Here is a 27,141-nt window from a genome sequence, read left to right as displayed (position 1 = left end):
CTAAGGGAAGCCTCGGGAGAGAGACAGACTCGAGAGGAAAAATTGGAGAGGGGACGTGTAAAAACACAAACACCTTCGCAGAGAAGAAGTGAGGTGTAGTACAAGGACTCACAGAACTCAATACCTGAAGTTACCGACTAGGAGCTTGGCTCAGAACTTTGGCAAAGACCCAACACTGAATGACTGGCTCACTGGGCTTATATAAGGTCTAGCACAGCTGTTGGGTGTTATGCCTGATTAGTGGTGTGCCTGACTCGAGGCCTCCCTCTGGTGGCGGGAGGGGGCCTCGGCCTGGCACCAACCCTTACAGAACCCTTTAGAAGTGTCTATATTTTGCATACATTTGATCCAAAACATCACCGGATTGTCACACAAGTCCTAAAAGTAGATAAAGAGAATCAAATCAAACAAAGGAGACAAAAATATTAGATTCTGTCATTTGTTTATTGAAGAAAATGGTCCAATATCATATCTGTGAGTAGAAAAGGTTTGTGAACCTTTGTGTTCAGTAACTGATGTGACCACCTTGTGCAGCAATAACTGCAACTAAATGTTTCCAGTAATCATTGATTAGTCCTGCACATAGCCTTGGAAGAATTTTAGTCCATTCATCCATACAAAACAGCTTCAAGTCAGTTATGTTGGTTGGTTTCCTCCCATGAACTGTTTGCTTCAGGTCCTTACACAACATTCTATTGAATTAAGATCAGGGCTTTGAATTGGCCATTCCAAAACTTTAACTTTATTCTTCTTTAACCCTTCTTTGGTAGAATGACATGTGTGTCTTGCTGCATGACCCACATTCTACTGAGTTTCAGCTCAAGGACATTTTACTTCAGAATTTGCTGGTATATTTTTCTATCAATGATGGCAAGCTGTCCTAGTCCAAAGTTATCCTGGTCCAAATTTTGGTCTCATCTGTCCACAAAACACTGTTTCAAAAGCCTTCTGGCTTGTCCATGTGACTTTTAGCAAAGTGCAGACAGGCAGCAATGTTCCCCTTGCAACCCTGCCATGCACACCATTGTTGTTCAGTGTTCTCCTGATAGTGAACTCATGAACATTAACCTTAGCCAATGTGAGAGAGGCCTTTAGGTGCTGAGAAATTACCATGGGTTATGACCTCATGATATATTACATGCCTTGCTCTTGCTGTGATCTTTGTTGGTTGACCACTTTTGGCGAGTTTTCATTGGTGGGGTCCAAACTCTTTAGAGATGCTTTTGTAACCTTTTCCAGCCTAAATAGTATCATCAACTCTTCTACTGAGGTCCTCAGAAATCTCCTTTGTTTGTGCCATGATACACTTCCACAAACGTGTTGTGAAGATCAGACTTTGATAGATCTGTTCTTTAAATAAAACAGGGTGCTCTCTCACATCCAATCATTATCCTATTGACTGACACTTGACTCAAGATTTGAAGATTTCATCTTCAAATTATCTGATAATCCTGAAAGTTCACATAATTTTTCCATTCACAGATATGTAATATTGGATGATTTTCCTCAATAAATAAATTACAGAGTCTAATAGTTTTGTCTCATTCATTTTTATTTGGTTCTCTTTATCTGGTTTTAGGCAAATTTATGCAGAAATTAGAAACTTGTAGAGGGTTCACAAACTTTCAAGCATCACTATGCCTGCTCATAACTGCCAAATGTTAATACAGCTAAGGCACTTCAGATCCAATCCAATGCTCTCAATTGGAGCAGACTCACGGGTAAGATGGAGACTTTGGGGAAGATGTTGATTGTGTCCCACTCCTTCTTTAGGTAGTCCAGTGAGCCCACAAAGACTATATGTTTCAGTTCATGATAGTGGAAGTTACTGGCTCTGAGAGGCATCACCAGGTTCCTCAGGCCCATCACAGCCGAATTCACATCACCAAAGATGCACACCACCACGTGGCCAGTCACAACCGTCATTGCTGCTTCACTGCGGGTCTGAGTGGAAAGAGAAAGCAGCATTGTTAGCTACAGCTAAAACAGCGCTGGTAGCAACAACTATACTTCCTCTCTGTGTATTAGACTACAGCTGTACTCACCAATACAGCCTTCTCAATATCTCTGGGGGGGCACCAGTGGAACATTCCTGTAGAGTCGTACCTCTTCACACTGTCGTCTATCGTGTCCAGTGGTTGTCTGGTGACCAGCAGAGGTTCATATCAGGAAGAAACAGAGAAAATGACAGGCTAAACCATTGTGGTGGTGGTAGGGGTGGGAGCATGAGTGCACCACTCCTAAAGGAAGAGGTGCAAACATTTTCCATCCTTTTCAGTTGATTCAACCCCAGTTATAGGATTCTGCTAAGGAAGACGTCATATGTTATTAGGCCACATTCAAACACACACATACTTGCTCTCTTCCTTTCTCTCTGTGTTGCTTTTTCTCTCCATATTAACTTCAGTGTCTCTTTCGTTGTGTTTTTATTTCTACTCTGCTAAGTGAAATCCTCATCAGAGTTCATCTCCCACTGTGAGAAGGACAACAGTCCTTCCCATTCAACTTCTCTAATGAAACATTTATTTTTTCTCAGTCCATCCCTGTTGATGCATTCCATTATTCAGCAGCAGCTCTTTCATTGCTCAGAGTCCATAAACTTAGGTGTACTGCCTGCAGGGAGGCAAAGTGATCACCACAGCAGTATGCCCACACATAGAAAGAGTTACCTTGAGTTTTGTGGAGAAAGGTTGGTTGATTCCCCCAATTGTTCATTCTTCTTTTTTTTCTTAGATGACAGAGGAGAATCGGACTCTGCCTCACCTGCAAAGACATTTTGACCTAAAGTCACCACACTAACCTGCTTATTTGACCTAAAGTCACGTCGCTAACCTGCTTATTTGACCTAAAGTCACCTCACTTCCCTGCTTATTTAACCTGCACAGCCAGAACAAGTAGTGCCCAGTTTTCAGAAGGTAAATGTTCTGATGACCACTAAAATCCATAAAGTTTTGTATAGTCTCCAACAGTACAGAGGCTCCAGCAATATCTGCCAAATGATAGGTCAAGCTGATTATTTCTCTATGGCACCAAAACAGACACAGAACTAGCAATAGCCACAGAAAGACAACACACACACACACACACACACACACACACACACACACACACACACACACACACGAGTGTGTGTGTGTATGCATTTGTATTCTTATGTATATGAGGAAATTAATATTTCAATGTATTAAGTTATATTAATTTCCAAAAAACAAAACGAGTGTCATCAGTAGTGTTACTGAGGATGACAAGAATGAAAATAACTACACTGGAGGCCTTAATGGTTTGTTTTTTTGGGTATCTTATGGCAGCCAGCCTAGTGAATAGCAGTGATACATAGATAGAGACGATACACAAAAATATACATATTGATGACAGATTCAGTGGAGTGGAGATTTATTTGGTGCAATGGTTACCTTGCACTCTTAGCCAACTATGCATAGATTTGGCCATCACAAAATAGTATTTGTAAAACCAAAAAATGCTTCCTTTTTACATTTAATAAATAAGTTGTACACAATTTCTTCTCATTTTCATTTCTACTCTTGCTAAATGTTTGCTTGTAATCATGCATCACATTTTCAAGAGTCATTCGGAATACATCAGATATTAAACACATCAAAATATCACATTAAACATATTATTGGTATAAAAAAACAAAAAGAAATTAACACTTTAAAGGTTCATATACTCTCATTGTTGTTGCTTTTTACAAAGTAGCGACAATATTTACTGTGTGACTACATTGATATTTACTGGGTTTTTTTTTAGTTTTTATTGGGGTTACATTTACAACTCTATGTATTTGGTTAATACACGCTTTAAGCAATTTTTGTAGCTTGTGTCGAAGGCAGTATGTAAATCCAGGTGAACAAGTATGTCCAGCAACCCAGAATCAACTGCTAACAGTAAATCGTTTATAACTCTGACCAAGGCAGTTTCAGAACTATGGTTAATGCTAAACACAGACTGAAACTAGAAGACACACATTTCTTCAGTTGGGAAGCCACTGCATGTTCAAGCTTTAATAAATGGAGTGGGCATAGCATCTATATGAGAGGTAGTAGCTCTGCCTGCCTTAATAAGCCTAATGACAAGACTTTCATCCACATGGGCAAAAGCAGAAAATCAGCTGACAATAGTAGGTAATTGTAAAACAACCTCATTGCAGGATGTTCTCAAATAAGTCTTAGTTAACATGAACAATTTACAGATTTACAGTTTACAATTTAATTTGGTTGACAATATCATGTGTTGATTGTACAGCATCTTTGGGTACTGAAAATCATGCTATAGATGCATAACATGGGCAACAGCCACTACAGTTCATCCACAAATAAATAGGGAAATTGAGATTTTTCTTCATTTTCCTATCAGTGAGATGCAAAACATGCATAGGTCAAAGTCTGTTCTTAACACAGAATTTTGAAAAGATGAGATCCACATATACATTGTGACTCCATCCAGGTTAATCTATCATGAAGATAACCCATACTCTCTCATTCTTACTTTAGCCATGTGCAACAATATGAGACAGGACTTGAGTTAATTGATGCTTGGAGATGTCACACTCTGCAGCTAGTGGACACGTACCAGCAACTATTGCTTGAAACTAGAAAAAGCATGCAATTCAGTCTACATGAATCTGGACTTCAGTCCACATTACTGAATCCCAGAATAAGAAAGTCATTTAATTCATGAAGCACAGTAAACCTGATTATTCCTGGACCTCTCATTGGCTGGGTATTACTGCAGATGTTTGCATGATGCTATTCAAGTACACACAAGTTTTGCATGCAAGAACAGACTCATGCAGTAACATTCCAAACTTGCATCTCAGATCTTTAGAAGTCTTTCCTCTCTTCATTAAAGCCCAACCAGGCATGGATTTCTATACAACCTCTCTCTCTCTATATATATATATATATATATATTATACAAATAGAATATAAGCAGAAAATAAAGGAAATTTGTATGCAGTGTTAAAAACAAAATAACAGCTTCTACAGGCTACAGTAGCAAGAATTTAATGTGACCTCATATATATGTTAATAGTTGACTTAAATCAGTCATTTTAATAGTAATTAAATTTGAAGAATCTGACATTTTTTGAAGTGTTGTTTAACACTTTATTTGTCCTAATGCCATATGTTTCAGTTCATAGTCTTTACTTATAAATGTAAAAATGTTTGATTGGTAGTATAATTGCCATTAGACAAAACCTTTTTACTATTGTAAATTTTTATTGAAATTTTATTTAATTTTTATTAAAGCCATCATAGAGACCATGTAATGGGTTTAAATTCTGAAAACAAAAATGTATTTCAAAGCAAGTGGCCAATAGGTATTTGAGAAACAAGTTACATCCATACTGGATCCTATAATCTTGGAACCCATAATCTCTGAGTCAGGCCTTATGAATTATTTGGCTTTAGGAAAAGCATATTATAAATAGAATTCTTGTTATTTTATTACTATTATCATCATCATCATTATTTTAATTAATATTATTATCACAAGACCACTGCTTAATGAGTAACTGAAAGGACTAATCTCGGCTACCCTCTTTAAATGCTCAACAGAGCATTCAAACCTGTCCCCACATACTCCACCTGTGGAGTATCACACTAGAACATAAAGGTAAGCACAAAAGACAATGTGATCAATAGCCAAGGTGTTTCTTGCCCAGGTTAAATCAACCTCATTGACAAAAATATATTTTAAATATGGAGTTGATCAAAAATGTAGGAAAAATAACAACAACAACAAACCAAACAAACAAAACACATGCAAGAAATAAATTAGCAAAAAGTATTTTAGAATTCTATTGAAATCAATATTATATTCACTTCCAATAAACTGAAATTTAAGAACTATTAGACAAACAATTAAATCCCATTAAAAGAAATTTATGTCAAAGGCCAGTGGAAAATTGAGCCTAGATTCCATTTGGATGAATCTAGTAGGCTGAAGGAAAACAACAATGTAGGCTAAGAAACAAATGGAGGGGAAAAAAGAACATACTGGATTTGACATATCCATGTGATGGATATTTTTATGTTCAGATGAAATATAATAAGGCTGAAACAATAGCCATACAACCCTGTTTGAAATATTCAAGGTTAGAAGTTTTCTTAACACCTGTTAATATGGAATATGGGTTATGCATCAGGCCCAGGCCTGATGTTGTCTTTATTTCAATGAAGAAAGGATAAACAATGTTGTTTTTGCCAGTCCAAAAGAAGGGAGTGGTAATAAATTCAAGGAGCATATTGAAGATTGGTGGACATTTCTTGGAGATATGAATACGGATAAAAAAAGAAGTCAGTCAGGACAAAGCCAGGTAGTACCATAAGTGAAGGTAACCAGAAAACTGTTTTATCAAATTCTGCAAGTTAGATTGAAGGCCAGGCCTGGTCCATGGGTGGATGGTGAGCTTCATGGCCCAAAAGCTTCTGGAGCCAAGAGAAAACAAATAATGTGTAGAAGCCACGAAAGTGGAGAAAGGAGAAAAGGAAAATGCATGAATGCTTAAAAGCTGAATAAAGGGAAAGTTAAAGTGAAAATATGATAAAGGTGAAATGTTTTATATACATGAATGTTTGAAGAAAAAAAGAGAAAAACACTGGTATAAATGTAAAAGAATGATTTCTGGTTAGGGATAGGAAGGAACTTGTGTGATCTAGGTTTAAGGTAGGGAAGGGTATTCCATTGCACCTCTTCAACTAGGGAAAATGGGGTGACATCCTTCAGTGAGTGATGGACGACAGCTGTCAAGATTAGCTCGACCAAGCACTACCCTGAAAACCCAGATGAGCACTGTTTCCAGAAAGACAAGAAGGCACTGCTCGAAAAAAGAAGCTCTAGGTGTAACACAGCTCATGATTAGAAAGGGACTTTTGAAGTGTGTGCATTTACACTTATAGAGAAGGAAAGTAGTTGCTGTATGTGAGTTATGGAATTGCATGTTTCTGTGTGATCATGTCTGATATTTTATGTTTATATTCTTTTGTTGATGCACTGGTTTGTGGATAACAGGAAATTATTGAGACTTTGTCATAAGTGTATTGGTTTGCATTTTGAGGGTGACGCTTAGAGTTGATGAGTGATATAGAATAGTGGGAGAATAGTAAGGAGTTGTGACAAAGAGGAATCAAAGTGAAACAGGCCATAGAGTGTTTATTGTTCTGTGGGATAGTACTAATGCTAAATAAAATAGTTGAATGAGAATGAGTTGTCAAGCCAGCCACAGGTATGCAAATCAAAATTCTTGGAAGCCTTCCCCAGGAGGCCAGGACAGATGTGCCCGGAACCTAGCTGAAGGGCGAAGCAACCCAACCTGTCAGGTATGTCAGCTCATGCTTCAACTTCCTTGCCTCTTCAGTAAGTGCCTCCAGAACAAGATGTTTTCGCTGTCTTGTGTGCCATGGGGTGCTCCCTAAAGTAACACAGGCAACAACGAATAAACTCTGGGCACTTACCTGGGCTCTGATCATACGTGAAGTCCAGTGGAGGAATCTCTACAATGGACATTCTGGAACAAGGACAAGTCAGCCTTGTTCCTACAGCGCCGGCTCTCCAGCATGACTGAACTAAGAAAGACGGTGTCAGTGAAATAGCTTCATCCCAACAGAAGAACTACATATTGGAATGTCTAACTGTGTTCTTAGTAGGCTGGCCATTCTGTAACACTGAGTGATTAGAGGCAGGATGCATTTGGAGAGAAGAGCATATTTATTTAGGGCAAATTCAGAATTGCAATCAGATCAAGGTCAAAGATCCAGAGGAATCAGATAATGAAACAGAAGTGGAATACATCGCCAACAAAACATGAAGGCTAAACACCATACAAAAAAACTGGGTAAACACAAAGAGAAAGCTCTGTACAAGAAATGTCTAACATCCTTCTAACATCCTTAACAGTACTTCCAACATTTAACATAGCACATCTATCAATGACCAGATATAAGAAAAACAAAGACAAAAAAAGAAACACCTGGAACTGATTAAATAGGGAAGGGAAGAGACACAGGTGGGAGGTGGGGTTAATTTGGGGCACAAAACCAAATCAATCAGAAATCACATGGCTAGACAGGAAACCAAAAAAAAAAAAAAAAGACCACATGGCAGGCCATCACCATGGGAACCATGATACCATAGGAGGGGTGTAACATTGAGCGGTAAGGAGGCAGATGCATGTGTGGAGAGGAGGGAGATTTATTATGGGCAAATCCAGAATCAGAGTCATTAAAGCAGTCCAGGGTCATAGAGCCAACACGGAGAGCATGGGGATACATGATTAACAAAACAAACACATGGAGGCAAAAGGGGAAGCAGGCTATAACAAAGACTAGGGAAAACTCAGAGCTAAGAAACACAAAAGGCTAGAATACACGGAGTATAAATTAACACATTCACAATCACATAAACGCAACCATTCAATGAACACCCAAACACTGGGATCCAGGCAGGGTTTAAATGCATGAACTTAAAACTAGAAATAGGGGACAGGTGTGGAAAATCAAATGAGGTGAGGAGAAAACGAAACCATGGAACGGAACAAAAAAACACAAGACAGGAAAAACACGGAACCCGGGAGAGACTAATCATGACAAGGGGCAACTGTGACACCAGTAGCATAAAAACACGAGTTTTCAGAATTTCTCTATTAACCTTAGACTTTTTTGTTCCATTATATTTACATTTACTATATGGAATTTAGCAGATATGATCTACCAAAGTGCTTTTAGCTGTCTACTTAGATAGTACAAATAGTTCACAACCAACTATACTCACATATTGTTTTGGATAGCAGACCTATGGAAAATTGGTACCAAGCAAAGTGGAGCCCCTCTATGTTGGCAGAATATTACTGGACACTGAAGAAAGATGTTTAACATTGTACATATTTTAAATTTAATAAAAGCCTCATTTATGAATAAGTAATATATACTTAATGTAAAATTCACTTAAAAACAATGCCTTAGATATGAATTCAGCATAAAAATTTGTGGTGTCATTAAATGAGTTATGATGAAGAAACTAGCTGCTTGAGTAGTCTTTTTTACAGATGCTTTCTTACTTTTACTTAAGTAATAATTTAAATGACTACTTTTACTTCTACTTGAGTAATATTATTTTTAAAGAACAGTACTTTTATTTGAGGACAGATTTTGTACTACCCACGTCTTTATACTACCCACGTCTAGTATAAAAGTGTTATATTTGTTGGAAATTCAAAGCTTCCTTGTTAAAATCTATATCTTTTCAGTTAAATCCACTATACTTATAAAGGTTACTTACCTATCTACTCATGATAATTCCTTATGTATTTACTATGAGAATGCAGAGAAATTATATAGCAAAATTGTGCAAATGGCTAATTGGCTAACTATAGTATTTTTAAAATTGCATAAGAAAAACAAATTATCAATTTACTCTACTATATCCTTGAAGGCAGCTTTCCAATGTATTCAAAATACAACACTATTCAGTTTACTATATATCACATCTTGAAGCTCTATAAAATCAACCAGTCAAATTGTTATTAGATTGTACCACCATATTCTTAAAGAACAACTTTGTACATACTCAGTGTATTGTGAAATTGAGGCAGGATACTGAGGCAGGTCTCCATAGTACAAAAAACAGACATTTATTGAAGCAGACAAACTGAAACCAAACACAATGAACAGCAATAGACAATAGGACACTACAAATGGTAAAACAGGTAGCACTCAATAGGACAGGCAGACTGGCAAGAAGCACAGTGTGCAAGACATGCACAGGATCAAAGACAGACAAAGGACTAATACAAGCAAGGCCTTAAATATACACATTAACAAGGATGGTAACTGAGGACAGGTGTAACAAATGATCAACTAACAAGGGAGGGGCATAGTAATGAGGAGAAAGACACACACAGCCAGAATGATACACACAGATTAAAGCCATGTGCCTAGAGGCAAAGTGGGATTGGGGGGAGGAATCGTGGAGGGGGCCATGACATGTATATCTTTCAGTCATTTTTACTCTAGGAATCTGGAATGTGATAAAATGCTGCAAAATGTCTATTTTGTTAGGCTACTGAAACAAACTATAGATTGTTGATGTTGTACAACATGGATCTAATGGAATGCTACTACAGCAGTATGACCCAATCAAAAAGGCTACATGAAGGGCATAAGGAAACTATGGATGAGAGGATCTTCATCCACACTCACAGACAAGCAATTAATTAACCAGCACTCAAACACTGTGTAATGATGACTACCATCACAACTGGAGAGAAATTAAATAAAGAGTAAATATCAATGCCCAGAGAAAACATCTACTCCATTTGAGAAAGAATGTATCGTGGACATGTGTGGTCCAGCTGTGGACATGCAGAATATTATCAGGGCTAAGCGAACTACTGCCAGCCATCACTATACACTCCCCTGACTTAGTGGCAAGGTATCAGCAGACAGTATGCTAGCAGATATGAATACAGAAATAAGCACAACAACCACTATAACTGAAACCAACAAACTGGTATATGCCACTGTACTAGGCTATACAATACAAGACACAGGACACTCCCACTTCCCCCTTGGAAATAGAGGCCAAGATAAAAGTCAACACATAAGGAAGTCATAAAGTTTACAGGGCTTCAGAAGGGCACAAATTCAACAATGGGGTCTTGCTATAGAAGAAATACAATGGGCGGCTCATAGGTGAGGCTATAGCGTCTGCTAAACAAAGTTTAACAGCACTGACATCAAGACTGCAGAGATAAACAAAAGATGCAGCAGCCAAAAGGTTAAATGTCCTCTTCACCAATGAACCAGCCAAAGTATACCCTGACTGTGGATCCCTCAAGACCTGAAACATAACAGTAAAGGAAGAGCAAATGGGAGAATGAAGCATCACATAACACACATAGTGCACAGTGGTTAATAGATCTCAAAGCAGAAGCAGATCACCAAAAATGAAAAAATCCAGAACAAGAAACAGTTGATATTGCAAAAGCAGATGTTCAAGAGTGGGTCAGAAACAAAAAGAACATGGCAGCCCTTGGTCCTGATATGATCCATGCCTACAAGCTAAAGAAAAATGTATCTCTTCTTGGTCAACTAGCAGAACAAATGAACCACCTCCTCCCATCTGGGCTGACTAACAGAAGGACTCCAAGTTTCCAAGGGCGAAACACCATTTAACTACAGACCAATAACCTGCCTGTCGAAAACACAGAAGCTCCTGTCAGGAAAAATAGCCACTTATTGGTAAGATGCAAGGTAAAGTCAGTGACACTGTTACAACATTTAAAAAGGTTGAGAAAGGTTTATGACCAAAACTATATGGACAAATCTGTCACCATTTCAGAACTGCTGAGAGTTCTGCAAGGTTAGATTTACAAGACTATGATGGTGAGAAAACAAATTGGATATTTTATGAACAGTAGCTGCAAAAGAAATGGATAAGGCCTTTAAAACAGAGAAAATCTTGGTTGAAATATGAAAAACAGGAAAATGTGTTTATAGAAATGGATTACGTGGCCTGAAAAATTCCTGTTTCCCTGCCAAAGATGTGCTTGATATCACATCTACAGTGGTGTGAAAAAGTGTTTGCCCCCTTCCTGATATCTTTTTTTTTTTTGCATGTTTGTCACACTTAAATGTTTCAGATCATCAAACAAATTTAAATATTAGACAAAGATAACACAAGTAACACAAAATGCAGTTTTTAAATGAAGGTTTTTATTATTAAGGGGAAAAATTCAAAACCTGCATGGCCCTGTGTGAAAAAGTGATTGCCCCCCTGTTAAAACATAAATTAACTGTGGTTTATCACATCTTTGGAAAGCTGAGTTCAATTTCTCTAGCCACACCCACATCTGATTACTGCCACACTTGTTCTTAATCAAGAACTTACTTAAATATGACCTGCCTGACAAAGTGAAGTAGACCAAAAGATCCTCAAAAGTTAGACAGCATGCTGCGAGCCAAAGAAATTGAGATTTATCAGTTTGGAAAAGGTTATAAAGCCATTTCTAAAGCTTTGGGACTCCAATCAACCACAGTGAGAGCCATTATCCACAAATGGCAAAAACATGGAACAGTGGTGAACCATCCCAGGAGTGACCCACCAACCAAAATTACCCCAAGAGCACAGCGACGACTCATACAAGAGGTCACAAAAGACCCCACAACAACATCCAAAGAACTGCAGGCCTCACTTGCCTCAGTTAAGGTCAGTGTTCATGACTCCACCATAAGAAGGATGGCCTGTATGGCAGAGTTCCAAGCCGAAAACCACTGCTGAGCAAAAAGAACACAAAGGCTCGTCTCAGTTTTGCCAGAAAACACCTTGATGATCCCCAAGACTTTTGGGAAAATACTCTGTGCACTGATGAGACAAAAGTTGAACTTTTTGGAAGGTGTATGTCCCACTACATCTGGCATAAAAGTTACACAGCATTTCAGAAAAGGAACATCATACCAACAGTAAAATATGGTGGTGGTAGTGTGATGGTCTGGGGCTATTTTGCTGCTTCAGGACCTGGAAGACTTGCAGTGGTAAATAGAACCATGAATTCTGCTGTCTACCAAAAAATCCTGAAGGAGAATGTCCGGCCATCTGTTCATGACCTCAAGCTGAAGCGCACTTGGGTTCTGCAGCAGGAAAATGATCCAAAAACACACCAGTAAGTCCACCTCTGAAAGGCTTAATAAAAACTAAATGAAGACTTTGGAGTGGCCTAGTCAAAAGTCCTCACCTGAATCTGATTGAGATGCTTTGGCATGACCTTAAAAAGGTGGTTCATGCTTGAAAACCCTCCAATGTGGCCGAATTACAGCAATTCTGCAAAGATGAGTGGGGCAAAATTCTCCCACAGTGCTGTAAAAGACTCATTGCCAGTTACTGCAATTGCTTGATTGCAGTTGTTGCTGCTAAGGTTGGCCCAACCAGTTATTAGGTTTAGGGGGCAATCACTTTTTCACACAGAGCCATGTGGGTTTGGATTTTTTCCCCCCTTAATAATAAAAACTTTCATTTAAAACTGCATTGTGCTTACTTGTGTCTTTGTCTAATATTTAAATTTCTTTGATGAACTGAAACATTTAAGTGTGACAAACATGCAAAAAAATAAGATATCAGGAAGGGGGCAAACACTTTCACACTACTGTACCTCAAAAAAGCCATCTCTTGACAAACTTGGGAACCACTTCATCACAGAGGACCTTCTGAAAAGCCTGAAGATCTCTAAGATCCCAAGTCACCTGCACTCCCTGGGTGGCAATTGGTTCAGCAATGGTCACGCACTGCATGTCTCCCATTAAACCCTGCCACAGTGCTACACATGAGGAGACCCTTTCATAGATTATAGTCTTCACTGCTTATAACTCCATAGTTTTAGGCTACAGAATCATAATTCACAAATCTCCTTGGAAAAAGCTAGTATTAGGTCTAGGTTGAATTTGTTTACAGAACTGGGCCTCATTTAATTGTAACCTTCATCTCATTGAAGAGCCCTAAATCAGTAGACAGCTTTTCTATACCTGAGGAGTATAAGGACTTTGCAGAGGTATTTAGCAAGGGTAAGGCAGCAACACTACCACCCCATCATCCCTAAGAATGAGTAGCGAATATAGATTACACATTATTCTGCTAAAAACGTTTGGTTTGTTAGGGTTGAGTTGTCTCATCTGACAGGAACCAGGACCCCTGTTGCTCAAGATTCCTAGCAAGTTTAACGTGATGTTCACTATGACCTCAAATTTTGTCATAACCTCAAGTAATGACTGGTTATCTTGGTGTAATCCTCAAACTGTGGTGTATGCTTCTATTATTTAATCATTTGTACATTGTTTTCTTATTCTCTTCATTATTTGTTCATTATTGTTATTCATTATAATTATTCCTCTACATATTGTTTAAATCATATTTATTGTAAAAAAATTGTTAGCCACTTTTTATTGTGTTTACTGGTAATCTTTATATTAATCAAATTCACAAATTATATATTAGTCTGTAGCTTTCAAGTTAAAATAGAAAATGAATTAAAGTGACAGCCCTTCATTATTGTAGATGATGCTGGTTTTAGGGAGTTTGTAGGTATTTTACATCCTCATAAATCATTGAAAAGTACAGTGCATTCTTGAAATTCATTCAAAGGTAAGGTGGAAGTTGAGTACAAAGAGGCAAAAGAAAAGGCCAAAGAATGGAACATGTGAACATCTCTTCACAAGGTGTCATGATTGGCCACCCTCCTAGCTTCCCTTTTTTCATAGTTTCCCTGTCGTGTCTGTTTTCCTTTGGCGTGGTTATTTAAGCCCTTTGTTTGGTTTTGCATGTGGTCAGTTATTCTGCAACATATTTGCAGGGATGAGGTGAGAGAGGTTCATTAATAAATGAGGGAAACTACACAAGGGGGGCAAATAAAACAGAGATACAGGGAAAACACTAAGGCAAGGTAACACACAAACTAAGCAAACAAAGACAATAATGGAGATAATGACATTGGTCATGTGTGTAGTCAGTCTTACCAAAATAACTGACAACATTGGAAACCAAACATAGGACTTAAATAACCAAGACAATCAAGCACTAACCAGAGACAGGTGAGCATATGAACAGGCAAAACCAAAACAAGGACTGGAATTAAGGAACAGACGAGGGGTGGAGAAAACGAAACGAGGAGTAAAGAAAAACAGACACGACAGGGAAACTATGAAAACAGGGAAACTAGGAGGGTGGCCAATCCTGACATAAGGATGCATATATAGCCATCATATATCACTTTATAAATTAGAAGAATGAACTGTCAGCTGTTCTGGTGGGAGTGTGAAAATTTTCATTCTTGCTGGTTTTGTTTTTAGTAGCAACAGGTGGTATGGCATTTCTCACTCTATTGACACCAGATGACATCACCAGGTGATGTCTGACAAATTTGAATTTATTGTGGAGTTATAAAAATGACAGACATCAAGTTTTTTTATTCTCATTTATTGTTGACTTATAAAAACAAACAGTAAGTTCCTTTAAGCCCATCACACAGGTCATATCTGAAAGTGGTAATATAGTTTTGAAGACAAAGAATTCCATCAATCCCACCATAAAATAAATGGTTTTTCCTTACTTCTAAGTGCAATTGAAAAAGAATATTTGAACCTTTCTTTCATCTTGCCTTTAGAGACTTTTCCATGTTTCAATTTAGGTTACTAGATACCTAGATTGAACCTTCTTGTGCTACTAGAAAACTGACAAATCAGACCAGTAACTCACTATTTTTTATTCATCAGAATTACTAGCTAATGACATTCTGATCATCTATACAAGTTGTTCAGCCTTTTGATTTGACATCACTGTAGCAACTTAATAACTGCTAGCACTGTTCTTGATCCTTAGCAGCGGAGTCTGTATATCTTTCATGCCCTTGTAGGCTGTCTGATTGATTATACTGGAAACCCTGTCCGACTGTAATTATATCGAAATTGGTTGTTTTATCAGGAATGAGTTTGTTTTTTTGTTTTAAGCAGCTTTGGATAAAAACGTCTTACAAATTAAAATAAATATATGCTAAAAATATATTTTTCTTTTCAATTACATTCATTATTCACATTTATCAAGATGCCATAAGTGAATTACAAAACACGGGTCAGTTGGTGACTTAATCATGGTTTCATTTAGGTTGAGATTAGTTTTACATTTATGTTTTATAGTAATCAACTTACATATCAGCCAATTTTTTAAAAACTATCAACAAAATTCAGAATTCTACCACAGTGAAAATCTCCTACTTTTCCCTAATTGGCAATTTTTGCATTTACCATAATTTGCAAAGAAATCCACCAAAGACATTGTTGCTGCCTCTGAAGCTCTCACACACACAAAACTGATAACAGCTTGCTGCAGCCTGGGCCTGTTCTGCAAACATAATCTCCACTCCCTTGAAGTCCATGTCTCCACTTCTGTCTCCATCTTACAATTGCCCCAGCCCCACCACTTGAAATGCCTTACTGTCTCGTCTTAAATGATGGCATGTCATCACAGCCAGTTTGGAGTTTTCAGTTCAAGTTGGTACCATGTCAGACATCGTTTTGAATATCCTGTATATTTGGAGTTAAAATGACCAGTAACTGAAGCAATTCTGCTGTTATGAACCTTCTGAAGTACTCCAGTGGAGAAACAACTTTGTCTGGAGGTGTGACAGTCTGTCCTTTTGAATGTTTTTTTTTTTTCTTTGGATGGTTGTATTTTGCTGTCTGTGGTTCATGTATGGTTGCAGTACATAATCTAAATAATCTGATTCACTGCTATCTGATTCATCAGACTCATCTTAACATCTTGACACATCACTCTCCATGTCTTTGCTACTAGGAGTGTAATCAGGGTCTTCATCTGACCTATCTTCACATCCCTCAAACTCACTGTCATCTCCAGTGATGATATTGAGTGCATCTTGAAGACTCTCTTGGCTCTTGGTATTCATACTACAAGCAATTAAAATGATGTTGAAATAGGCTCAACATAAGAGAGTAAAATTCTTGTTTGTTTTATTTACCAAGTAAAGCATCCCTATTAAAAGTAAGGAGTGATTTAAGTACTGATATGCTAAAACATATTTTAATTGATTTGACATTACTTTTATGCTTACATTTGTTTAAATATGATTTGAATTGAATATCAGAAAATATTTTGATTCAAAACAATTGTATGGGTTTAATTGAGTAGCTCATTAGCATTAGTTCTTATTGTGACAAAGAGGTCACATGGCATCTATTGTAGCTATTTGAAGGTTAAAACCCCACTGTAACATATATATATATATCACAGGAACCACTTTAACTTGCATTTGATCATTTTGTTATAGAAATTGTGTCAGAAGCGGTTCTATGTAATATAGGACATGTTATTTAATCATTAGAATAGTTAAATGGGTTGGAACATATCTTTAGAAATAAAGACAGCCTTTTAAAACTAGCTGGTTTTGTCTCATATGCTAACCAACATTCTGAAAATGAGTACACAATTTGAAAAACACATGACTGCATCCAGGATGTTTAGTATGTGTCACATAGAGACATGATGAGAAAGACTTTTGCCAGATGGCATATAATTGAGTACTGTTTAGGGGAAAGAGGGTCTCATGCCTCAGATGCCAAAAAAAATTCCCATGAAAAAATCATGTTTCCATGTGTTTGTGCATGTCATAAGATTGGGTGACCACTCACCCCTGTTTTAAACAAACCTCCAAAAAACAGGCGATACCTACAAACACTCTCCCAAAAATCAACATTTATGTCTGTTGTTATCTGGCAAATCTCATTCACATGAATGGACTTGTGGACTTGTGACCTGCATGCAATTAATACCATATGTACAATGCACAGCTGGACAGAAACTCTGGATACATACCCACTGATGTAAACATGTGCAAATGTGCAATCTGCAATGCAACCACACAGGCGGTCCGGTGATAAATAAAATAATATGAAAGCCTCAGGTCAAGAAAGATCATGAAAAGCTAAAAATTACAAAATGGTCCTGAATTTTATGTGTACAATGTGAATAGATTTTCAATTGCAACTCTGAAAGCTTATTAGATTTCATTTGAATGGCATTACTTGTATTAATCTCCTAAGATGAAAAAGATAGGGTTATTATGTCATGATATGGCATTAATATGTCATGATCTGAATGACTGTCTGACCAAGAGCACAGTTAAAACATGCAGAAGTGGCCCAAAGCCCACGGCCACATGGCAGATACAGGACACTGACAAGTACAACTGCGTCAAAAAGCAGACACACAGTTGCCACATCACGTATACTCTGCACAGGAGCAGGTGAAGCAGGAGGCAATGGAAGACTTACAGGAAGAGAGGTGGAAGAGAGGGGAAATGCATGTGGTGGCATCTCCACGCTTGTATGGACACTGCGGGAGACACATGAACAGCCATGCTCCCCCTTGTTGCAATCTAAACAGCCCATCAGGCGCATCCGGCGAATGCCAGCCTTCTTAGCTGGAGTTGAGAGTGGAGGAGTGGAGAGGGAGAGGAGCATGTTAATGGGTAGGATTTTCTTAACTTCTCCAAATGGCATAGCAGAACAATCTATGGAGAGGTCTAGTATTAGGCCCTGAGGCACACCTTCATAATGATTGATGAGTTTCCTAGCATGACATTATGCAAGTTCGGTTTAATATTACTACTAGAACAGTAAGACATAATGAAAGTAAATGCATGTTTTATTCTTCAGCAACATGGAAGATGTGGTGGAACACAGGAGGAAAAATGTAAGGACTTATTTGTAGTCAAGATCAAACATCAGGAGTTGTCAGCCAGCTTTCTCTCTTACAGGTATAACGTGCTCATGGGTGCACAGGTTTTCAAGGCCTTAATGCATCATGCATATGTAAAATAGAGGATATGCCTGACAGCAGTGCCACAGATTCAACTGCTGCTGTTTTGTTTTTAAAGGAGTTTGGTGTCCGCTAGTAAGCGTACTTGGTTGCCCTCTAGTGGTTAGTTTTGAATAAATGCTTGGAGTAACAATGAACTTCATGGTCTTTATTAAAAATTGCAGTAATGCAGGTGACTCAGACATGATAACATGAAAATCCAAGGTAGCAGAAAGGGGGTAACAAGTCAAAACTGTTAATAAATTCATTCTTTTCCTTAAAAGTCATTTGTTAAAAGAAAATTCTGAAACAGACATGACTATCTCACATTGGGAATAATTAGATTTCACTAAACCCAATTACTCCTCACAGAAGGAAAAAAAAACCAAAAAACAATACAAGAATAATAATGCCAGCATGCATTACAATGAAGAAAGCACAGCTCTTATACAAGGCAGCCCAAATGGTTTCAAGCTGCTTGAGGAACTAATTGAGAAAGTGATTTATCTGCATTTGTAAAAGTTCCTGTGGTGCAGTGGAAAGCCATGAGAAGGGCAACACAGGGCACAAAGTACAAAATAAACCAGAGACAGCAGCATGCCAAGATCTCCGAGTCTGTACAGCTTGTCATCCACAAGGCAGGAGACATTGAAATCACATCTCATGCAGGGTTTTACCATAAATTATGATGACATGTGCTCATTTTATAACAGGTGCTGTTTTTGAAAACTTACTTTGCATGCATCCACACTTCTTGACCAGTTTGGGGTCAGAGATGTCATCATGGCAAGCCTTACAGTACACTGAGGCCCTAAGGAGAAGAAAATAACATCAGCGTTTTGCTGAAACATCTCAGTGCACTTCATTTTCCAATCACCTGTTTAAGGTAGCAAACTCAAAGCAGTGCAGTGTTCCGTGAACACTCCATCACTCGAGCACACATTCATTTATAACATTCACACATGCACACAGACATTTAGCATTCTATAGTGTGGGTTTTAGGATGTCATGTTGAAGTGCATGGTGTGTTTTAATGTGTCTTATTATTATTATTATTATTAGTTAAGTATATACAGTGCCTTTCTCAGACACAAGGATGCTTTACAGACAGATCTAAAAATTACTCTAAGCTAGTTATTGATTTGATCTACATTACTGCATCTACCCAAAAGGAAGAAATAATAGGACACTCCTCAAAAAATGTGAATGATATGATTTTTATTTTAGCTTTTTTCTCTTCTAATCAAAGGAGTATTCCACTGTGTTTAATACATCAACAAATACTTGCCCGATAGGCAATGTGAATCTACAGCTTGGGGCTAGATAAAGTCAGCTCACTTTAATCCAATTCGTATTTTTCTTATTTATTTAGGTGGTAATATTAAGTTCATAGAAGTCTAAAATAATTTTCTTCAAGGTATTTCCTAGCAGCAAATAAAACATTGTGGATGACAAAAATATAATAGATTTTTCTTATGTTTTTATTAGTTGAAAACAGCAAGGGGTTAGCCCCACTTGTCCATTTATACCAGATGTCCATGGATATGAGCCTTGCATTCTATACTGTGGAAATAGCCAACAAAAAAGTTTTAGGATAGTCAATTTTTTTTAAACATTTTATATAAACTACCATTTGTACCACTAACTATTTTAGTGTCTTTTTCCCCATTCTCTGTGTGTGTGTGTGTGTGTGTGTGTGTGTGTGTGTGTGTGTGTGTGTGTGTGTGTGTGTGTGTGTGTACCTCTTCACTTCTTTGGCATCACTGGCAATGAAGATACCCAGTGTTTTCTCTTGCAACTTCACATTTTTCCCTGGATTAATCATCAAACTTCAACACACACACACACACACACACACACACACACACACGCGCGCACGAAGTGTAAAGAAACCAACCAAGACTGGATTTAGATTACTTTTTGTCTTGCATATGTGTAAATTTGACTGACATGAGCATTTTAGTACTTTGCATTTTCATCCACTGCCAATATTAGCAACTACCTCCCCAGGATCATCCTAGAAAATCAGCATAGTGGGTAAGGAGAGCTTTCTAGATCCTTCACACTTCATTTCACAGTAAAAAATTAAAGGAAATTTAGCAAGTCACACCACTCCAGCTGATATTCACAGCATGGCATGATCAAGCTGAAAGCAAACATGTACTATACATCATATAACTAGACTAAAATACTGAATACACACACACACACACACACATTAAAAAAAAACAAGTTCACTCACTTCACACTTCTCTGACCAGATTTGAACTCAATGGCTATCAGCAAGAGATTTAGTTTCACAAAGCACAGCCTGCAAGGAAACAACAGTGAGCATTTCTAAAGGGAATTTGATGTCTAGATGTTCTGTATAACAGAATAGAATAGAATACTTACTCACAAACCTCAGGGAATGATAAACCCACGAATGAACTAGACAAGTAATCTGTGTACATTTCCTGAGATACTCCTTCCAGATAATACTTCTGCCATATCTCCTCTTCAAGCTGATAAAGACCATATCTTATATTCAAGTTATTTATCACTCAGTTTAATATCACATAATTTACTATTGAGATTGTGATGACAGAGGCCCATCTGATTTAATCCAGTTGCACTGTGCATTCTTCAAGTGTACTAAAGGTAGTAAAACAATTCATGCTTTAAACATTTAAGCCTCATCAGTGGTAGGTCTATAAGATCCATTATAGAAACAGAAATACAGCATCTTTAAAAAACACATGGGTCTATTTTACATGTCCACATTAAACTGCTTTAATTTGTCATTTAAAGTGGGGCTCATTTGAGTATACAGGCTTTTTTCCAATCATGCCTTAGATGAGAAAGAAAAAAACTTTGAAAGCATCAGATCCAAAGCTATGTGATGAACCTATGAATGGAGCCACTATACATATCACTTACAGTCACTGGTTCTGACCTAGACTATGTCAATGGCCATAAACCCAATTCAGCACACAGCACATCCTGTGAGCATAAAACACTCCCAAAGGGGATCATTTTGCCAGACCTCAGGAGGAGATACCTGCATGGAGGACCTCATGGAGAACAGGTTGGCCAGCATGGTAGAGAGGCCTTGGGCCAGGCAGCTCTGAGCAATAAAGCCCAGCTTCAGCTCAGCCAGGCAGATTGCATCATCACCCTCCCTCCAGTTCCAGCTGGGGATGTTCAGTAGGTGAGCCTGGGACCAGAGATGCACTTAGCACTGGCTAGACACATGCAGGCACACACACATAGATATGCAAACATGTGCACACATCATGCACTCAAACATCTATGACCATGTCCACATACAGGAACTTCAGCTCCTACCCATGTATTGGCGCACACACACAGACACACAGATGAAACACAAGCTGCTTAACCCCAAAGGTTTTATGCTGTTATTGGCTGTTAGCCTAAAAGTCACACATTTACATGCACATGCACTGTGTTTAATTATAGTCTTAGTATCTAAACCTTGATTGACAAAATCAGTCATAAATATGTTATGGCTGAAACTTTGAAAGTTAAACATTCATTGCGAGCACCTACCTAAAACCTATTATTGCTCTACTATCAGATCATTGGGTACACCTATCTTACAGGTGCGTTTTGTTGGTCTCCATTTACAGACTGTTACCATGCACAATTTGTCAGCCATCCTCTATCCCACTCATCACTGGGTAGTTTCTGACCACAGCAATTTTATACATAAAAGGTCATTGATGGGTTGAGAATGGCTCACCATCCAAAACACCCAGCCAACCATAGTCCAGAGCATAGCTGAAGGCTAAAAGGTGACTAAAATAAACTGTGCCTGGCAAAGAGATGAGTTTTAGGCTCTAGCTGTAACTTAATCAGAGCATCCTCGTAATGCAACATCCTCACCTTATTGTGATACTGTAGCATCTGGGTGATAATACGTATTTTTGAATTGTAGTTCTTGATGGATATCACTCTAGAGCAATACACATGGAAATCTCTTTGTTGGAGATTTTCTGCTAATAAATGAGACACGCAAATACCAATTCAAATCTACATTATTTAAAATTGGTAAACATTTCTTACCTCATGATATTGGATGCATCCTCTGCATCAGGGTCTGGAGAGTATTTATTAGCTATAATCAAACAGGCATCTGCTAGTTCAATCTACAACAGTACACAAAGAGACATGAAGATTTTGTCAAGTAGCTTCTGGTGACTTCCAAATGCTGCCTATGGCCAAATACCCATAAGTGTAGGAGTTCTTACTGGAAGAGCTGAATGAGTTGCTCTTTCCCTTTAGCCTGTAACATGTCTAAATGACTGTCAAAATTAGACTGTATAGTCTAATCACACAATTAGATTAAGCACACAAAAGCCTTGAACAAATCTACAGTAAGTGTTCATCATTTATCAACATTCATTGGCTTTATAAACATGGAGACATACTGGCTGTATTGTAGATGCACAAAGACCTACTAATGGACTAGGAAGAGAGACAATGAATTGGAAGAAAAATATACTTTACAAGTTTCTTTCTTTTAGAAGTTTCAGGTTATAGGATTTAAAATAAACCTTAAAACATGCAATACATTTCTTTGGAATTTTGAAGCATTTCCAATTTCTAACACCTGAATATGAGTAAAATCTATTCTGCAAGAAGCACACTTCCTTACCTTGACTCGAGCAAGATCATAGGGATTTAGGACAGAACCCTGGAAGAACACCACCTGAGTGAAGTGGCGTTTGAATAAGGCTTCCAGCTCAAGATTAGGTTCAATACTGAAACACACAACAGAGTACTACAAATAGGGACACAAATTAATGCAGATGTGTCCGATTACAGTAATGTAGCTGATGTCTAATCACAGTGGACACAACAATGACAAAGACTTTAATCACCTCTTCAAATCTCTGTAGTAACATATGAAGAACAAATCTCTGCTGGCAAGTTTTTTTTTTCCCAAAATTTAAATTGTGTGTGTGTGTTGTGGTTTTATGCTGCAAAGGCTTAGTATTTACAACCCTTACAATTTAAAACAAACACAACAGCTCTTGTGCTGTAATAGAAGGTGTTATCAAATTGTAGCCACAATTTATGTTTTTTCACATTTTACACTTGCAGTGATTTTCTTTTACACTTCTGCACAGTACTTACTGATGGAGAAAAACAATTTCTACATTGACATCATCCCTGTCCTCATGTAGGAAGTCTTTCAGGAAGTTAGAAACACTTTCCAGAGTAATGTTACCACATACAACAATATGCCTAGGAGGCAAAATTCATTAACAGTCATGTTTGTGTATATATATCATAAACACTCATTATCACAGCTTTGCAAAAGATTTCCAAATATTGACTGTTCTGTGTATAAAAGGGGGAGGGGCACATGCAGTCCTAAACATTTTACTAAAATGATTTCAAATTATTTCATTCTGTGTCTTTCATTGAAATAAAACAATCCCTTAATTTCATTTAAATGATCAATTGAGAGGCCTCTGATTATGAAATGCTGACTTCTCAGTACAGCCCAATCCCCAACCTTGCATTTCTTGGTTTTGTTAGCAGAGGTCCATCCAGTTAAATAATTATCTGAACTCGTATCTTAAAATCTTGGTTTTGGGGCCTACTATAGCACTGAATTTGAATTTGTCAAATTTCTCAATCATTTGAGTGGTGGTGCCAACAATGGTACTCAGACTTTTCTAATAGGCACCCCCTTTGCTTTCACTCAGGAATTCAAGGGTTTCCTCTGGGTGGGTGGTTGAACAATATTAATCCATGTGTGTTTATAGATGAGTTATTATATTAGTTCAAATGTAAGACTATGGCTACTTTCTTAAACTAAAATCAAATTTCATTCACAGTCAACATTAAGAGAAAAAGAAAAGGCACTATTTTGGTGCTAAAAAAAAGTTGAAACTTGTTAGAATTAGGACATAGAAATGATATTGAAAACACATTACATTAAACAAGCATGATACTGTAAGGATTGTAAGACTTGTTCATTGAAGCAGATGTCTGCGCTGTACTGGTTTCCCGTTACATCCTGTAGAAAAGGTTGCTTCCCCAACTGTTACTGTATAATTCGCACATTACCCTTAGCCACCATCTGCATATATACATCTCTGTTCTCCCAGGTGTTATTATTGTGAAGGTCTTTGTGGGGTGGCAAAAACGAAACTAAGGAGCGGTACAGGGAGGGAAGGAAAACAAAGACACGGCAGGGAAACCATAAAACATGACACCAGGAGGGTGGCCAATCGTCACACATAGAACTTGTTTTACAGAAGGAATGCATAGTCAAGACCATTTAAGAAGAAAATTAGTACAATAAACTACAAAAATGCTAACCACCATATTTTGTGGTGGATGTAATGTACAAACATGCCACTCTCATTTCATCTCATTTTGTGCAGCCCTGTTCTGATATCTACATGTACCAGCAACTGGTTCAGGATACAGTTCTAATTTGGATCTTATAACACACCACCACAAGGCTTTGTGCTTGCAGTGAACTCATGTAAACTCATGTGTTGACTTTAAAATTAAACATGCCACATACTATTTAAACAGAGTTAGCTTATATGGACGTTAATGATATTTAAATTAAAAATGCAATTGTTGCTTGAACAAACTTAAACTGCTGCTTGACCCCAACCAAGCAACTGAAATGCTTTGATAACCATCTTCCTGATCCTATATTTACAATAAGTTTACTACAATAAAAGTCTGTATTTGCATTATTTTCTACATTGAATTTTGACCCCATATCATTGTTCATCCTTATCAAGGGTACCACTAATTCTACACCTGGCTGTATCTTAATGGAAAGCATACAACATAATTTTATCAACAGAACACTAAAAAAGCAAATACAAACATTTTAGACATAGTTTACAGTGCTAATAGCCACAGATAAACACATAAGCTCAGGTTTCATATCAAATGCATCTTGGCAACCGATGGTGGCTTACACAATAAGCAATGGAATGACTTGTGTCATTTCACCAAGACCCTCAGACACAGAGTGATGCTGCTCCCAAATGCTAAAGTGGAATCTCTGAGTTCAGAGAGAGGAGGCTATTTTCTTGATCTAAAATCAGAGTTCTCTATCCAGCATCTCAGAGTCAACCTTTGCCAAAGACATTGAGCAACTTCTTGCATTAGTGTACTAGAAAAAATTGTCTAGTTAGCATGACTTACTTTTTTCCTGGGGCCAAGTCATAAGTCCCTCCATATTTCTGCCGATTTAAGATAATAGCAGCGATTTCTGGCACGTAGCGAGCAAACATTGCCTACATCCACAAGACAGAGACACAGAGGCATGCATGTGGGATTTTGTGTGGGAACAGTCACACACAATATTTATGTTCTCTAATTTACTGCACTAAGGACCAAGGAAAAAAACTAAAAACAGATAAGAGATGTCTGTGAAGGATTCAGCCACAGAGGATATTTATAAAACAGGAGAAAGAGAAGTATAAAGTAACAGACAAAAATCTTATCTTTCTATTTTTTTAATGGCATGATGATTGCAACCACGTATTTTAGGGGGAATCTTAATTAAAGTAGAGAAATGCATAATGCACAGGAGCAGTACACCTCAAGAGCCATGTTTAATCCAACAAACAAATGACTAGTGGATAGCACTGCCTGATTTGACATAGTTGCACAAAAGTTATACCCATTCAAAACAAGCAAACAAAAACTCATCTATCCATTCCAAACAAAGGTCCAGTCCAATTTTAATTTTTTGCCCCTAACACTTAGCCTTACCCCTCTGTTTTCCACATTTACATCTAGGGGTACAGTGTCCCTATTCTTGTTGAGATAGAGGGCTAGGACATAGCATTTGAGCTACATGGCCTTAGAAAATACAAATCGTAGTAGTTTCTGCTACTTTTAATATTGTTTTATATGTATTTTGTTTCATATGTAATATGTATTGTGATTTATTTTCTGCATAATAAGCATAAAACATTAGTAGTAAGCTATTCTGATGTCTCAGTAGCTAATCTAACATTGCATTATTATTGCATCAACCTTTAATAAAGTAAAACTAGGGGTGTGACATGAATAACTGCATATTTGATTCTGAAATAAAAAGCAAATCTATAAATAGATGGTTCCAATTAACATAAAAAGCATAATAATGACAGTACATAAAACATGTTTTTATTATTTTTGAGGAGCTATTACTAAGAACCATAACACACATAAAACATAAGAGGAAGCTCTCAGAGGTATGCACTGTGTAGGATGAGTTTGGATTGATGCTGGAATCTTATGAAGTAGAATCTGCATCTAGCTCTTGTATTCAAGCATACAATGGCTAAGGATGTGATTACTGTGACCATGGGACTTAAAGACAAGGAGGAGAAAATAATTATTGAATTTGTTGTTTTACCAAACCACTGAGGATGAAAAACACCATGAAAAGGCGTCCAATGTCTGTTTTAGCATAAATATCGCCATATCCCACTGTGGACATGGTTACCATGAGCAGATATACACATTCCCAGTAGCTAAGTGACTGGGAATTTTCAAAGTTTTTCCAAGGATCCCCTGAGTTTTCCACCTAGAACATAAAATAAACACTTTGAATGTTATATGAAATACACCGAGTTATTTTCATGCCACCTATATATACATATTTGTTTTATAGTGCAAGAAAAAAATAATTGGTCAACTACACACCACCACATGTATGTACACAATATGTATTTGAGTTTCACAGTGGGATAATGTAGAAATTTTGAAAAACTGGCAAAAGCT

The 27,141-nt window shown here is 37.5% G+C and overlaps 2 protein-coding genes across 2 annotated transcripts in view; both read right to left on the bottom strand.

Moving 5' to 3' along the window:
- Positions 1-1,606: 1,606 nt before the first annotated feature.
- Positions 1,607-7,530, bottom strand: LOC113576350 (calcium-activated potassium channel subunit alpha-1-like). Its single transcript, XM_081698009.1, has 4 exons — positions 7,479-7,530; positions 2,670-2,763; positions 2,046-2,142; positions 1,607-1,944 (listed from the first exon to the last, which is right to left on the bottom strand). Exons 1-4 carry the CDS (start codon positions 7,528-7,530, stop codon positions 1,681-1,683), a joined length of 507 nt encoding a protein of 168 aa, XP_081554135.1. The 3' UTR covers positions 1,607-1,680.
- A 2,099-nt stretch (positions 7,531-9,629) lies between these two features.
- LOC118240059 (calcium-activated potassium channel subunit alpha-1-like) overlaps positions 9,630-27,141 on the bottom strand; it is a 65,559-nt gene continuing 48,047 nt past the window's right edge. The window contains exons 8-20 of the mRNA XM_081697675.1: positions 26,774-26,944; positions 25,570-25,661; positions 23,521-23,631; positions 23,039-23,144; positions 22,447-22,529; positions 22,267-22,336; positions 21,422-21,577; positions 20,776-20,885; positions 20,624-20,692; positions 20,124-20,210; positions 19,116-19,192; positions 17,856-18,004; positions 9,630-10,860 (exon numbers count right to left, since the gene is read on the bottom strand). Coding sequence (XP_081553801.1) covers positions 10,639-10,860; positions 17,856-18,004; positions 19,116-19,192; positions 20,124-20,210; positions 20,624-20,692; positions 20,776-20,885; positions 21,422-21,577; positions 22,267-22,336; positions 22,447-22,529; positions 23,039-23,144; positions 23,521-23,631; positions 25,570-25,661; positions 26,774-26,944 — 1,503 coding nt within the window. The 3' untranslated portion in view covers positions 9,630-10,638. The remainder of the gene's footprint in view (positions 10,861-17,855; positions 18,005-19,115; positions 19,193-20,123; positions 20,211-20,623; positions 20,693-20,775; positions 20,886-21,421; positions 21,578-22,266; positions 22,337-22,446; positions 22,530-23,038; positions 23,145-23,520; positions 23,632-25,569; positions 25,662-26,773; positions 26,945-27,141) is intronic.

This window comes from Electrophorus electricus, chromosome 15, assembly GCF_041902795.1.
Source record: "Electrophorus electricus isolate QZ-2024a chromosome 15, ASM4190279v1, whole genome shotgun sequence".
Taxonomy (NCBI): domain Eukaryota; kingdom Metazoa; phylum Chordata; class Actinopteri; order Gymnotiformes; family Gymnotidae; genus Electrophorus; species Electrophorus electricus.
The sequence above is the reverse complement of the archived record's forward strand: the minus strand, read 5'-3'. Positions and strand labels throughout refer to the sequence as shown.

Bases quoted from the DNA above. Each gene is read 5' to 3' on its own strand.
- LOC113576350 (XM_081698009.1), bottom strand. From the start codon at position 7,530: ATGTCCATTGTAGAGATTCCTCCACTGGACTTCACGTATGATCAGAGC. The intron at 2,764-7,478 runs GTAAGTGCCCAG...ATGTCTTTGCAG, and splicing joins CACGTATGATCAGAGCCCAG to GTGAGGCAGAGTCCGATTCT. The intron at 2,143-2,669 runs GTAACTCTTTCT...GCTGGTCACCAG, and splicing joins CTTTCTCCACAAAACTCAAG to ACAACCACTGGACACGATAG.